The sequence below is a fragment of the Trachurus japonicus genome, chromosome 3, assembly GCF_045865225.1.
Source record: "Trachurus japonicus isolate A0001 chromosome 3, Traja_1.0".
Classification (NCBI taxonomy): domain Eukaryota; kingdom Metazoa; phylum Chordata; class Actinopteri; order Carangiformes; family Carangidae; genus Trachurus; species Trachurus japonicus.
In genome coordinates, this window is record NC_140909.1 from 735,734 (window position 1) to 752,266 (window position 16,533).

The 16,533-nt window shown below is 39.3% G+C and overlaps 1 protein-coding gene across 1 annotated transcript in view; it reads left to right on the forward strand.

Moving 5' to 3' along the window:
* Positions 1–254: 254 nt before the first annotated feature.
* Positions 255–16,533, forward strand: part of LOC146989369 (SHC-transforming protein 1-like) — an 18,197-nt gene continuing 1,918 nt past the window's right edge. The window contains exons 1-7 of the mRNA XM_085772857.1: positions 255–512; positions 5,180–5,280; positions 6,314–6,374; positions 6,531–6,650; positions 9,396–9,449; positions 12,655–12,706; positions 14,731–14,881. Of these exons, the coding sequence (XP_085628983.1) occupies positions 255–512; positions 5,180–5,280; positions 6,314–6,374; positions 6,531–6,650; positions 9,396–9,449; positions 12,655–12,706; positions 14,731–14,881 (797 nt within the window). The remainder of the gene's footprint in view (positions 513–5,179; positions 5,281–6,313; positions 6,375–6,530; positions 6,651–9,395; positions 9,450–12,654; positions 12,707–14,730; positions 14,882–16,533) is intronic.

The following is a 16,533-nucleotide window of genomic DNA, read 5'->3' on the forward strand; positions in this document are numbered from 1 at the left end:
CTATAATGACTAGATAACTTGATAGATTTATGAATAAGGGGTGGGAGTAAATAAGTTTTACTTACTTTTCGGATATGAAAAAACAAACAAACAAAAAAATCAAATTATCTTTATTTTCAATTATTTTATTTTATTTTATTTTTTGTTCATATGTTGTCTTTGCAAAGTTTTTATTTGTTATTTCTGTATTATGTTTTATTTCTTTTAACATGTCCGAAATAAACTAAAACTAAACTAAACTAAAAACTGCAGGAATGTTGAAACGCTCCAAGTACAGTCGCCTTCGCAACGACGACCTCGACCTCGACCACGACCTCGACCGTCCCCCCAGGACGAAGACGGACCCGCACCGGGACTCGGCCTCGGACCAGAACCAGGACCAGAACCAGGACTTGCTGAGGGACGTCCTCCCTCTGAGCTGCAGCCAGAGACCGATCACTCTGCACCGACTCACCGGTCGGTCCTGGACCTCCTGCAGCCACAGCACCAGAGCCGATCACCACGGCATCAAGGTACTGGACACCAATGTTCCCTCTAATTTTCAAAACTCCTGAGCAGAAATTCAACTCCCCTGATGAGCTGCTTGAGCGACTGTGAGCGACGGCTTAAGCGAACACAGTACGTCCACATGCTGGTGCTATGGCCTCACCTCTACAACTCCACATATCAATACAATTGGCTATTACTATAATGATTAATAACAGATTATTTTGACAACATTACCTAGGCTGCTCCATATCTAGGTCAGTTACAGTTCATGATAACAAACATTTATTGCCATATGAACAATATGAAAAAAAAAAACTAACATCAAGTTGGTGTCATCGACTCTTGGCACAGAAGCATCTTGATATGAACAGTAATAATAATTCTAAAGCAAAAACTGCAAAAAAATTGTAGTTGCACTACAGACCACGGTTAAGGTCATAAATTTCACAATTTGAAGCGCAGATTAGGGAGAAATAAACAGTAAACTAGTCGGGGATATTTGAGTGTGCAACTTTTTTTGTCTTCTGGGCAAAGAGGTGGGGAGCAGTGTGCAACTGCATGACAAGACAATAGTGTACAGGACATTACAATAACACAACATCCAGACACCACAACGAGTCAACAATGAACAATCGGTCAGGTCCAGTTAATGATCACACTCCTGTGTCTTTAAGCCACTGATTAAGATTTAAAAAGAGGAGTAAGAGGGACATTCCCTTATAGAGGAGACAACACATTCACGTGTATTGATAACACAACAACACAACAACACATAGGTTGTGTAGCAGACTAATCTCTGATGTCTGTGTCTGTGCAGACACACACACACACACACACACACACAGAGCTTCCTGTGTAGGCAGTAGTGACTCATCCTGGCTCCTCTCTACATCAGCTCCGCTTGTGTGTGTGTGTGTGTGTGTGTGTGTGTGTGTGTGTGTGTGTGTGTCCTAGAACCGGAGGTGTGTGTCCGCATGGCTGATTAAGAGCAGCAGCCTGTGAGTCGTCCACTGAAGGGAAATGAGGACCGACTGTCTGTCCTTTAACACACACACACACACACACACACACACACGTGTATTGATTTAAGTCTGGACTCACTCATCCTATAGACTCTGCTCATTCACTGCTCGTCCTCGTCATATGTTCATCATCAAAGACACATAAATGTCGAAATGTCCCTTTAATGCACCAGTTTCTATCAGATCAATAAACACTGTGAACCTTCAGCCTCAGTCACTAAAACTAGTCAGAGCTTTAAAAACTGATTATTATCGTTATTATTGACTGGTATTGGAATCATTATCATAGTTATTATCATTAATACTAATGTTAATAACTGTTATTATTATCGTTAATACTAATGTTAATAACTGTTATTATTATCGTTTATACTAATGTTAATAACTGTTATTATGATTTGGTGATGTGATGATTTGGTGATTTGATGATTTGGTGATGTGTGGATTTGGTGATATGTTGATTTGGTGATGTGATTTGGTGATGTGATGATTTGGTGATATGATGTGATGATTTGGTGATTTGATGATTTGGTGATGTGTTGATTTGATGATTTGGTGATGTGATTTGATTATTTGGTGATGTGATGATTTGGTGATTTGATAATTTGGTGATGTGATTTGGGGATGTGATGATTTGGTGATGTGATTTGATGATGTGTTGATTTGGTGATTTGATGATTTGGTGATGTGATGATTTGGTGATGTGATGATTTGGTGATGATTTGGTGATATGATGTGATGATTTGGTGATATGATGATTTGTTGATATGATGAGATTTGATGATGTGATTTGGTGATGTGATGGTGTGATGTGATGATTTGGTGATGTGATTTGGGGATGATTTGGTGATTCGATGACTTGGTAATGTGTTGATTTGGTGATGTGGTGACTTGATTTGGTGATGTGATGTGATGATTTTGTGATTTTATGATTTTGTGATGTGATGATTTGGTGATTTGGTGATGTGATGATTTAGTGATGTGATTTGGTGATGTGATGATTTGGTGATGTGATGATTTGGTGATGTGTTGATTTGGTGATGTGATGGTGTGATGTGATGATTTGGTGATGTGTTGATTTGATGATTTGGTGATGTGATTTGATTATTTGGTGATGTGATGATTTGGTGATGTGTTGATTTGGTGATTTGATGATTTGGTGATGTGATTTGGTGATGTGTTGATTTGATGATTTGGTGATATGTTGATTTGGTGATGTGATTTGATTATTTGGTGATGTGATGATTTGGTGATGTGTTGATTTGGTGATTTGATGATTTGGTGATGTGATTTGGGGATGTGATGATTTGGTGATGTGTTGATTTGGTGATGTGATTTGATGATTTGGTGATGTGTTGATTTGGTGATGTGATGATTTGGTGATGTGTTGATTTGGTGATGTGATGATTTGGTGATATGATGTGATGATTTAGTGATATGATGATTTGTTGATATGATGAAATTTGATGATGTGATGATTTGGTGATGTGATGGTGTGATTCGGTGATGTGATGATTTGGTGATGTGATTTGGGGATGATTTGGTGATTCGACGACTTGGTGATGTGTTTATTTGGTGATTTGATGATTTGGTGATGTGGTGACTTGATTTGATGATTTGGTGATGTGATTTTATGATATGATGTGATGATTTGGTGATTTTATGATGTGATTTGATGATTTGGTGATGTGATTTGATGATTTGGTGATGTGATGGTGTGATGTGATGATTTGATGATTTGGTGATGTGTTGATTTGATTATTTGGTGATATGTTGATTTGATGATTTGGTGATGTGTTGATTTGATAATTTGGTGATGTGATTTATGGATGTGATGATTTGGTGATTTGATGATTTGGTTATTTGATGATTTGGTAATGTGGTGATTTGGTTATTTGGTGATGTGTTGATTTGGTGATGTGATTTGATGATTTGGTGATGTGTTGATTTGGTGATGTGATGATTTGGTGATATGATGTGATGATTTGGTGATATGATGATTTGTTGATATGATGAGATTTGATGATGTGATGATGTGATGTGATGATTTGTTGATATGATGAGATTTGATGATGTGTTGATTTGGTGATTTGATGATTTGGTAATGTGATGATTTGGTTATTTGGTGATGTGTTGATTTGGTGATGTGATTTGATGATGTGTTGATTTGGTGATGTGATGATTTGATGATTTGTTGATATGATGAGATTTGATGATGTGATTTGGTGATGTGATGATTTGGTGATTTGATGATTTGGTGATGTGATGATTTGGTAATGTGATGATGTGATTTGGTGATGTGATTTGATGATTTGGTGATGTGATGATTTGGTGATATGATGTAATGATTTGGTGATATGATGATTTGTTGATATGATGAGATTTGATGATGTGATGATTTGTTGATATGATTATATTTGATGATGTGTTGATTTGATTTGATGATTTGGTGATGTGTTGATTTGGTGATGTGTTGATTTGGTGATGATTTGGTGATATGATGTGATGATTTGGTGATATGATGATTTGTTGATATGATGAGATTTGATGATGTGATGATGTGATGATTTGTTGATATGATGAGATTTGATGATGTGTTGATTTGGTGATTTGATGATTTGGTGATTTGATGATTTGGTAATGTGATGATTTGGTTATTTGGTGATGTGATGATTTGGTGATGTGTTGATTTGGTGATGTGATTTGATGATTTGGTGATGTGATTTGATGATTTGGTGATGTGATGATTTGATGATTTGTTGATATGATGAGATTTGATGATGTGATTTGGTGATGTGATGATTTGGTGATTTGATGATTTGGTGATGTGATGATTTCGTAATGTGATGATGTGATTTGGTGATGTGATTTGATGATTTGGTGATGTGATTTGATGATTTGGTGATGTGTTGATTTGGTGATATGATGTGATGATTTGGTGATATGATGATTTGTTGATATGATGAGATTTGATGATGTGTTAATTTGGTGATTTGATAATTTGGTGATGTTATTTGATGATTTGGTGATGTGATGATTTGGTGATGTGATGTGATGATTTGGTGATGTGATGATTTGGTGATGTGATGTGATGATTTGGTGATGTGATGATTTGGTGATTTGATGATTTGGTGATTTGATGATTTGGTGATGTTATTTGATGATTTGGTGATGTGATGTGATGATTTGGTGATGTGATGGTGTGGTGATGTGATGATTTGGTGATGTGATGTGATGGTGTGGTGATGTGATGATTTGGTGATGTGATGATTTGGTGATGTGATGTGATGGTGTGGTGATGTGATGATTTGGTGATGTGATGTGATGGTGTGATGACAGTGAAAAACAACGTGTCTCCTCCAGCTCCTTGAATCTGACAGGAACTATTGCATTGGTCACCTGCCTGGTTCTTGTTGCCCAAAACGGTCGATGACGATAGACCTGATTATTCCTGTTCAGTGTGGACAGGAGGTGCTGGCTGGCTTAGGTCGGGCCTTGTCACATCATCACATCACCAATTTATCGACTGCAATGGATAGTTCATCTGTGAAGGTAGACTCCAGGAAGAATAGCAATGGCCTTTGCCAAAGCTAATGGAGATCTAAATAAATGAAATGAAATGTGCAGGTGGATAATAATCTACAGGTGTTGGTTTGTGTTTGCATCAGTGTGTAACTGTTTCTGTTGTTGTTTTTCAGTACATGGGCAGCGTGGAGGTGACTCAGTCCATGAGAACCCTCGACTTTGATACCAGAATGCAAGTCACGCGGTAGGAGGTCCTCTGCACACACACACACACACACACACACACACACTGCTGCTACTATATATCAGAATAAAAGCATACATAGAGCAGTGGTATCCGAGGAGCAGCAGATCTGCAGGACATGTGGCTGATTTCAGAAATGTTTCAAAGGGGGGAAATCAAATTAAATGTATAATGTTTCATAAACTGGGGCTTTCTCCTCCTCCTCATTTGATATTGACATCCTACAGCAGGATGCCACAACACTGATGTACACAGCAACCTCTGTTCACATGGACGCTGCTGAATGATGGGCCAGAAAATCCAATTAGATGAATTTCCTCCTAATGATCTCTCAGACGTATTAACAGAGAGAGAGAGAGAGAGAGAGGTCTAAATCCATTACTTACAGTTTGTTTTGAAGAAGAAACTCATTTCCTGGAAACCGTCTGTGGCTGAGGGACGTTTGTCCTCTGAGGGGACTTTGTCTGTTTGACCTCGAATACAAACCATCTACAAACGACACATAGGCTACTTAATACATACACATACAAACAAAACATCCAAGACGAACACCAAACATAAACATTACCAGCTCCTACATTGAATCATTATACAACATTTACTATGAATCCTGTCACACAATGATGCCCTGACCCAGTTTACAGATTTACACTAATGGTCAAAATTATGATCCAAATAATAATAATCTCTTAGTTTCATTTTAAAACTAACCATGTTTCTTTGTTGTATAACATAATTCTGAAGGTCATTCCACTCCTTCATAGCTCTATACAATACTGTACGTTGAGAAAGTTAAGTAAAATAACCTCCAGCAGTATGTCAAGTTGAGTAATTATATATGTTTGAACTAAAAGATAATTTTCTATAAAAAATACATGGCATTTGAGTTGTTATAATATTTCTAAGCAGCAGGAAGTGACTCATTGTTTGTCACAGAAACCAACAGGAAGGTTGATACAAGTCAAAGTGTCATCAACAGAAAACAGCATCAAAAAGAACTAATGTGCAACTAAATGTGTGTGTGTGTGTGCAGAGAGGCAATCAGCAGACTGTGTGAGAAGACGTCAGCCAAGACAACAGTGAGAACCAAGAGGGTATGTTACACACACACACTCACTCGAAAACACACACATACACACACACACTCTCTCTAACAGTGTGTGTGTGTGTGTGTGTGTGTGTGTGTGTGTGTGTGTGTGTGTGTGTGTGTGTGTGTGTGTGTGTTTGTGTGTGTGTTTGTGTGTCCTCAGCCGGCTCATAAATCTGTCTCTGACGTCCTGGGTCGGATCAACCTGCAGTTTTCCGGCAGCAGCGTCGTCCTCAGCGTCTCCACGGACAGTTTGACTCTGACCTCGTCCTCGTCCCTTCAGGTGACCGCTTCACATGCCGTCACACTCTGATGGCACACCGTCACGCTCTGATGTCACACCGTCACGCTCTGATGTCACACCGTCACGCTCTGATGTCACACCGTCACACTCTTATAATAATAATAATAGTTTTATTTATAGAGCACTTTCCATCAAAGTGCTGTACAGTTACAGAACGTTTAAAAACATGTGAAAACAGACACAACAATAAAACAACAGTTCAAACATGGATGACAGAGAAGGCAAAAACACCTACTCATACGTGACAGTATACAAGTGGGTCTTAAGCTTAGCTTTAAAGACCTCAACTGAACATGACTGCCTGATGTCCAAGGGAAGACTGTTCCACAAAGTAGGTGCGCGGAAGGAAAAAGCCCGCTCACCTGCTGTTTTTTTATTCACCTTAGGGACACTCAGGTAATCACTCGCCTGGGAGCGCAAAGGCCGTACAGGTACATAAGTGTTAACAAGGTCTGACATACAGATCGGAGCAAGACCATTTAAAATTTTGTACGTCAACAACAGCACCTTGAAATCGGCTCTGACCCGAACAGGGAGCCAATGAAGAGAGGCCAGTACAGGGCTGACATGTTCATAGCGGGATGATCCGGTCAGCAAACGGGCTGCTGAGTTTTGGACTAACTGCAGACCACGAAGGCTCTTTTTGGGCAGCCCAGATAAAAGCACATTACAATAATCTAACCTTGAAGTTACAAAGGCATGAATAAGAGTCTCTGCGTCTTTCAAAGAAAGGATAGATCTGATCTTAGCGATTTTTCTGATGTCACACGTCACGCTCTGATGTCACACCGTCACACTCTGATGTCACACCGTCACACTCTGATGTCACACCGTCACGCTCCGATGTCACACCGTCACGCTCTGATGTCACACCAGACTTGTTACTTGGGTAAAACCATAGATATACGTGCGGCATCTACGTGTATATATCTATGAATAATAAAATATTAAATCATAAAAAATAAATAATATTCATGGAGATTTAGCGCTGGCTATTTGGCTAGCTTTTTAAAAGCGTTTTTTTTTTTACTGTACATGCACGCATACATAGAGTGAATAGCTGCTAACTGTTTTCTAAAAGTTAATTGCCTTGCTTACCATTAACCAATCTTGTGTTGCTCGCCGCCATGTTGAAAGGGTCAAAGGTTATTCTCATCTCGGCAGCTCGGGCATCAAAAAATTCTACGAGTTGCCCAGTGGAAAATACCACATGAGAGGGTGTTCATGTGCACTTTTCACCTCGTCTTTTGGTATTTACCATAATTACCATAGCACATGAAGGCACCATTACTATAGATTGTAAATTTGTTTTTAAAAAGTTTGTGTCCAGCCCAAACACAAACATTTAGCTCTAAACTCTGTAAATATATCACTTTATCAACATTTCAAACATTTTTAGGCCAGAAAGTAGCCGTTTAGATGGGCTCTATCTCCCTTGAAAGATTTAGTTAGTTTGTGCACTGAGTTTATAAAGAAATCATTCAGTTTACTGGCTATAGGGATCCGTTACCAGTACTCCATCAGTTTTTAGTTCCAGCTCTTTATCGTTTTTGTTGCTCTGCTTTCCCATTCATTTATTCATGCACTGTCAAACTTTCTTGCCATTTCCTTTTGCATAAATGAATAAAAAAGTTTGCTTTGGCCTTACCTTATTTCTGAATTTCTGTCTATCTGTTGTTAGGCCAGAGTTTAATGATGATCTCTCTGTTTCATTAAAGCAGAAGTAAGCGATCCGGTGGTTTTGGCTAATGCTGCGTTCGAGGCAGGCTTTTGAAACCGTAAATTACAGCTTCAAGTCACAACTTACGACTTTGTAGCGTTCCAGGCAACACACTCGTGTTTCTCCGACCTGTTTTACCTGTGAAAGTCACTATAACGGCCACTCGTAACTTCTGACCCGTGAACTCGTACCAGATCGAACTGGTACGACTTCACAGGTCGGAAAAACACGAGTTACGAGTTGCCTTGAACGCACCATAACGTCTTGTCAGCCGACGGAGTTAGCAGCCCCCGCCCTCGTCATGGATCTATTGGTCCTCGTCCCTACGTCACCACATTCAGGCGCATCCCTTGGCTGCACACACAGAGAGGACTGCCCCTTTATGCCGTTCTCTCTCCTCATTGGATAAAGGTTGTAGGATACAAGGAAAGTTTTCTCCTGGGCTCAGAGCAGAGCAGAGTGACTGACAGACCCGTGTTTCAGACCAAACACTCTATAGAAGTGATTGCTGTTGGAAGATACAACTATTTAAGACTTAGATTAACACAAATATATCACTTACTTCTGCTTTAAGTTTCTGCAGGTATTGTCAATCCAGGGCAGTGAGACTCATTTCCCTTTCTCATGAATCCCTCTAGTGGCAAAGGAGTTCACTACCTCATTTATTTTGGTTAGAAATAAGTCACGGCTCGTCTCAAGGTCCCTGCATTGAGTGATGTTACTCCAGTCGACACTTTTTAGGGCTTCGACGAGGTTCTGTTGCTGGTTTTTTGGTAGCCCTATACTAAATATACATGTTATGGGCCTGGAAGGTTTGCAGAGGAGCTGTTTTATTAGTTTTCTGGTAAAGAATATCATGGTATGGTCTGATATCCCTGTCAGAAAATTGTACATTTTGATGATTCTTTCAACTTTATTCGTAAACAGCAGATCTACGCTCTGATGTCATAATGATGAGACGTGTGTGTGTGTGTGTGTGTCTCCTGTGCTGTGTGTGTCCTCAGAGAGTCGCCCACCACCACATGCAGAGCATCTCGTTCGCCTCCGGAGGAGAGCCGGTAGGACACACACACACACACACACACACACACACACACACACACACACAGAGAAAACTCAACTTCCTGAACTCTGAGGAAGGAAGGAAACAAGGAAGAAGAAGAAGTTACTTTAACCCTCCTGTTTTCCTTCCTCCATCCTTCCTTCTTTCCTTCCTTTTCCCCTTCCTTCTTTCCTCCCTTCTTTCTCCTTTCTTCCTTCCTTGAACAAATCTGTTCCCTCCCTCCACCTTTCTTTCCTTCCTACTTCCCACAATCCTTTTCCCCTTTCTTCCTTCCTGCCTTCCTTCCTTCCTACCAGCTTTTATGGCATGTTTTTAAGTGTCTGAGACAGATCCACAGTATCAATCAAATTGCCCAAGTTGGGACAAATAAAATTACTTGACTTGACTTCCTTCCTTCCTTACTTTTTGACCCAATCTGTTCCCTCCCTCCATCTATTTTTCCTTCCTTTTTCCCTTCCTTCTTTCCTCCCATCTTTCCCTTTGTCCTTCCTTTTTTCCCTTTGTCCTTCCTTCCTTCCTTCCTTTTTTCCCTTCATCCTGCCTTCCTTCCTTGACCCAGAGGGACAACAGGAGAGTTAAACAACAAGAGAGAGAATTCGCTTCACATTCATTTTTTCACAGATGGATTCCACTTGTTGTGGATAATTAAACCTGAACCCAACATGTGATGAGTCATGTGACCGAGTGTCTTCCTGCTCTCCGCTCTCCGGTATCCGGACCACCACCGACCGTCCAAACATCCGACCGCCTCGTCGTCACTAGAGCACTGCAATAAGAGAGTAGTGACAGCATCGGTCCAATGGCAGCGCCTCCTGGTGGAGGAATATGGGTTTTGCAAAAGAACTGACATCTCTGCATTGTTGGTGAATGAGCAGTGTGGTGTTTTCAATAATTTAAGGACATTTATAGATCACCCACGTTAATAGCATCATTGAGGATCCTTTACAGATAAACATTAACACATAGGAGAGTAAAAACAACAGTTGTCTACATGAATGTTTCAATCTACATTTTGTAATAAACAAATAATCTGATATGACCAAGACACCTAAAAACAAAAACACGGCCGTTTTCATCAATTTACCAGCAAGTGGGCAACACACATACATTGGAGTGAATGGGTTTTCTGGGCGCTTTTGCAATACCCATATCCTGCCACTAGGGGGCAAAACCCTTAAACCTTTAAACCCTTAAACCCTTAAACCCTTATACCCTTAAACCCTTAAACCCTTAAACCCTTAAACCCTTATACCCTTAAACCCTTAAACCCTTAAACCCTTACCACGGGAGTCAATGGAGGTGTCCTTACTCTCTTTTACAGAGCTCTAGTCGTCACTAACGAGCTCCTATCGACCTCCTTCCTTCCTGTCGCCGTGTCCTCGTTATTTCCATATGACACACTTCCTCTTCCTGCAGCGAAGCAGACAGAAGCAGATCGATGCTGCTCCGTGACACCGTGTGTGTCAGCGTGTCGGCTGTGGTCAGTTGTGTTGCTGCTGTCGAGGCTCAAACACAACAACACAACAACACATGACACAACAACAGACCCACTGACCGGAATAACGCCGTTATACAGTCATGGTGTTTCTGACGGCGCCACTTCATTCAGGAATCAGAAAAGTTACTGTTTTTACAGAAGCTGATTCCTGCTGAACAAACATTTAAAACCCTTCAAAAATAAAGAATCAATAGAAATATAACAGATAATAATAATTAACATGAACGGTTCTCCGCTGCTTTTTCTTGGTTTGAGACCAAGTTTGTTTGAGTGTTACTAACGGCATTACTTTGTTCTGTAACGAGTAATCCAAAAAGTTACTGTTTCCCCCGTTATAACGCTGTTGACAATTAGTGATATTACGATTATAGATTTTCTTGGTACGATTATTGTCAGGGAAATAATCACAATGTCACGATTATCATGATTATTATGCATTAATTAATTTCACAACACTATTAATGTGTAAAATCAAATATAGTCATAATATAATTATATTACTAATTATTTACACAAATATTTTATTAAAATATGACCAATTATTAATCCTCCAGGGGAAGTGTTTGAAATGTTCAAGTCATTAATTGTCATCGATACCAAATGTTTAAGTTAATTTTAATCATTTTTTTTATTTTTTTTTATTACAAATGACACTCTAGTGTTTAAATTCCTACCAGTTCAGTGTTCCTCTGCCGATACTTTTTTTGGAAAGTGACGGTATTTAGGAATCTTTACGATTAATTAATTCTGGTGTTTAATACTGTGATTAATTGTTAAAACAAGTAATTGTGACATCCCTACTGACAATAAAATGCTCCGTTACTTGACTCAAGAAGTCCCGTCACAAAATAATAACACACCTGTTAAAGTGTAGATCTGTAACACTTATGGATCTGTCAATTTGAACCTTTAATTTTTTTTAATGTAAATTGTTTTTGGGGTTTTTTTTTTTCATTCATTCAGTATCTTTCATTTTTCTATGTTAATTTGTCTTTTTTTCTTTTCTATTTTTTATGTTATGTGAATTTCTGTATTATCTTCTTACTTTGAAGACCACCACTGTTGTTGTTTTTTACATAGGGGAGGTATTTTCATCAGCCTTTTTTGGCTTCTACCTCTCCTGCACAATGTTTAATTTGACTATTTTCATTGTTTATGCAGGTTATATAATGTGCAAAAAAAAAAAGTGTAGTACGTTATAGGCTACACATTTTTTATTAGTCCATCAAGTCGGAAAAAAGCCGTTTATCTGGAACTAACCAACTCACTCAGTATCCCTCCACTGAGTGAGTTGGTTAGTTCCAGATAAACAGGACGTTAGGGCGGCGAGTTTAAGTAATTTGACATATTTGAGCATTTAATTTAAAAAACGAACAAACTCAACACATTTCTTTTAACTCTCTGTCACAAACCGTCCCCAGACAGTAACATGTGTATTCAGCTGACTGTTGAATATATTGTTCTGTTTATATGTATTTTTATTTTATCTTTTTATTCTGCTTTGCTAATTGTGTATCTATGTTATGAAGCACACTGAGTTGTCTCTGACAGGAAATGTGCTATAGGGGTTAGAGTTATATAGATTACTGTAAATAAAGTGTCTTCTTCTTCTATATTATATTGATGTGATATTTAATATTGATTCTGTGTGTGTGTGTGTGTGTGTGTGTGTGTGTGTGTGTGTGTGTGTGTGTGTGAACAGGACCTGTCAGATCACATCGCCTACGTTGCCAAAGACGTCAGCAGTCAGAGAGGTGACACACACTTCATAACACTGTCATAAACATAATATACCTCTTTACCCATGCATTTTATTGAATTTCTTCTATTTTATTGATGTTTTTTGTTCTGTTGCTGTTGCTGTGCCCTTAAAGGGACAACGAGGAGTTTTGGAAAGTGAGCCTCAGCGCGCACTGTGAAATTTTTGGACCGGCGCAAAACGAATGAAAGAGAAAACATTTGACAAGAATGTTTTTATTGTAATCAAGAATGAAAGCCAGAGGCTCGCCCAGCGTTTCCACCACTAAATAATAATATCAATATACACTGCTCAAAAAAATAAAGGGAACACTTAAACAACACATCTTAGATCTCAATTAATGAAATACTGCAGTTTAAAATCGTTATTCAATATATAGTAGAGTGTGTTGAGAACAAAATAACATAAAAATGATCAATGTAAATCAAAATGATCATTCCAGGTTGATTTCACACAGGTGTGATATACTTGGAGTTACAATGTGTTGTTTAAGTGTTCCCTTTATTTTTTTGAGCAGTGTAACTATAGAGACAAAACCATATATGAATCTAAATGGACCCGTTAACAAGTGGTAACGTAGATACATCCACATTAATATGAGACTCTGTTAGAACCAGATACAAACTCCTCGTTGTCCCTTTAAATGTTGATAGTTTTTGTTGTACCCAACTCTGTATAGATAGTATAATGATGACAGTATATATATCTATGTGTAGGGGAGCGCGGGGCACAACCTAACGCGGGGCACGTTGAAACACGGACTTTTTATCCAGACGCACAAGTCAACTTCCGCCAACTTCCGGCCACAGGTCCGTATTAGTTAACACTTTTATGTGGAGGAGATTCAGAAGATCCCGCTGCGATTTCACAGAGTTATGCGCGAAAGTGTGTTTTAGCGCCATGAAAGTATATTTTTCCATATCGCTAGTTTTTTGGTTGCTGAAGCATGTGTGCAAGTCCCCAAAACCATTCTTATATCATCTTTTTCAGCGTTTTCTTAGCTAAAAAATGGTACCATGCTAAAGCTTGTAGCTAGCTCGTAGCCAGTGCTAGCTAGGCAAGAGTAAGGAAACTACATGAGGGGTTAGTTGTAACACTGTGTTACAACTAACCCCTCATGTAGTCTTCGACATAAAACAGGGGTGCAAACTTAACCTTTCTGCGAAAATAGCAGTTTTAAATGCAAAATAGGTCCATTAGTGTCCATAATAATTTGAATTATTAATAATTAAAAAATAATATATATATTGACCTATTTTTTTTTCCTTCCATGATTTTGTCACCTCGTCAAAAAACTGATCAAGCACAATCATAACATAAATAAATAAATAAATAAATTACACAAAACAGAAATAAAAATTAAGATGAAAATTAAATAAAAATAAAAAACAAAACAGTGTGTGACAGGTTTGCACCCTTGATAAAAGCAATTAATCTCCCGAATGAGGTCTAGAAAGAGAAGGGAGAGTGAGCATTATTATTATTAATATTATCATTATTATTATTATTAAAATACATTATATCAGTTAAACTTAAAATAATAATTTCATGTTACATTTTGGAGAGCGTTTTTTTGTTCTAATGACAGCCTGATTAATTCCAATTATATTAATGCTTTTTTGAAAGTGCTCTTCTTCTTTTATTTTCTAAAAATAGCAATGTTTTTCTTACAGAGTATCTATTAGTATCATAGATGGACAAACAATCAGTCTTCAGATAAAATTGTACTGAATCAATTGTTTAAACAAACCTTTCCAGCATGCGTTACAACTAACACCCCCCCTGTTACAATTAACCCCACCAGTGGGGTAGGTTGTAACGTTTCACTTCCTCCATCTGTGGTGAAATTGTAAAAGAATGGTAAGTTCTAGAAACAAACTTCCAGTGCTCATTTGTAGTAGAGATGTGTATGTTGCTTGTGTAAAAAAAACAAATTATCTAACTCAAATATATCTGTAGATATTTACCCAAAACAAAATCCGTTAGGTTGTGCCCCGCTCTCCCCCTACATACCCCCAGCCTGTTACATCCTGCAGTGTCCTCGGGGTGCAGCCTGTGATGTCATCGACTCCATCGGTCGAGCCTTCCAGACCCGTTTCCATGAACTCCTGAGTCTGACGCCGTCCGTGGTCTGCAGCAGGTGGGTCGCTCCGGTTCTGGTTCTAATCTGGTTCTGATCCTGGTTCTGATCCACACAGTAGCCATGTTTCCATCAGCTGTTTAGATGCATCGAGATGTATCGCATCGGAAAATGATGATGGAAACGATGTGATTCGAATTAAAATCCCCTGATTCTCACAAACTGAAATACGCTGCTTGGGCCGGGTTTTGGTTGATGATTCGAATTAAGTGACGTAGCGCACCGTCACCCCGTCTGCTCCAGTGTTTCAGTTCACTCACAAGACAACATCAGGGTTTCACTACATGTAATTAATTGTAGCGCAGCGTCACAGCAAAATAAAAGCCCCCACACACCTTCATAATGATGTTACTGCACTTCTTCATAGTTCCTCCTCAGTAAAAACCAAAGTTATCAACCAGCGCATCCAGCGTTTATCATTAACACAGTCTCTCTCTCTCTCTCTCTCACACACACACACACACACACACACACACACACACACACACACAGGTCGCGTCATGACAATAATAAACATATGTGCTAAATCGCTCTAATGTGTTCAAATCAGACCGCCAGTCCGCCCGGGGGGGGGGGGGGGGGCAAACACACAGGATTCTAATTTCTTTTAATGCGCATTTCCCAGTAATTCGAATCACTTTGGATGGAAACATGGCTGCTGTCAGTAGTTGGGTTTCCATCCACCTTTTCTTATGCGCATTTTGTGAAAATGCGCATAAATACTTGAATGGAAACGCCAGAAATTCGAATAAAGGCAGTAAATGCGCATAAAAGTTTATACGCTTGGAGGAGGTGGATTTGTCAGCGTATCGAATAAAGGAAATGCGAGTTTTTGTGTTGGAAACAGATTATGCGAATTGAGGCAGAGTTTGTGGGTGAAGCTGCTGGACTTCACCCAGCGACGTTCAAACAAATGGAGAACAACGCCCCGGTGTCCCAGCTCTCCTCTCTGCACCCCGCGACACAAACGCGCTCCGTAACCCATAATCTTTTGTTTATGACGGTTAAGACTACACAAACACACGCCGTAACATCGTTATGTAACGTTATCCACCGCTACATTTATTGATTTTTCACCAGCTTCGTATGTAAACAGATGCACATGGAGGAGAGGAGCGTAACCAAAACAGCAGAAAAGCGAGCGGACTGTCACAGTTCCTACTGTCTTTCTGTGTAAATATCTCATGTTACAACATGAAAACCTGCGTCTTCAAGTGCGGCCTATATAATATGTACAGTATTTTCTTTTAAAATGTAGCTGGTGCGGCTTATACAGGTGCGTCTATAGTCCGGAAAGTACGTAAATTGTCCATGATGTTGAGTGTCAGCTGAGTGTCAACTGTTGGATACATTCACGCTCTCTTATGACGTAATCTCACGGTGCACCACTCCTCCTAATCGCAAAACAATAATGAATGGAAACGGTCATAAATTCGCTTTGCTTTTTGCGCATTTTTACAAAATCCGCTTTTAAATTCGATACGACTTGGATGGAAACCCAGCTACTGTAAAGGGCCGTGATAAACTTGCTGTAAACGATGCAAACGCGAGCGCATCATGGCCGCCACGTGTTACCTGCGTCCGTTTGATGGCGCGAGGTGCCGCGTGGCGGCCATGATGCGCTCGCGTTCGCATCGTTTACAGAAGTTATAACGAGGGCTTAACAACACATTAACGTTTAT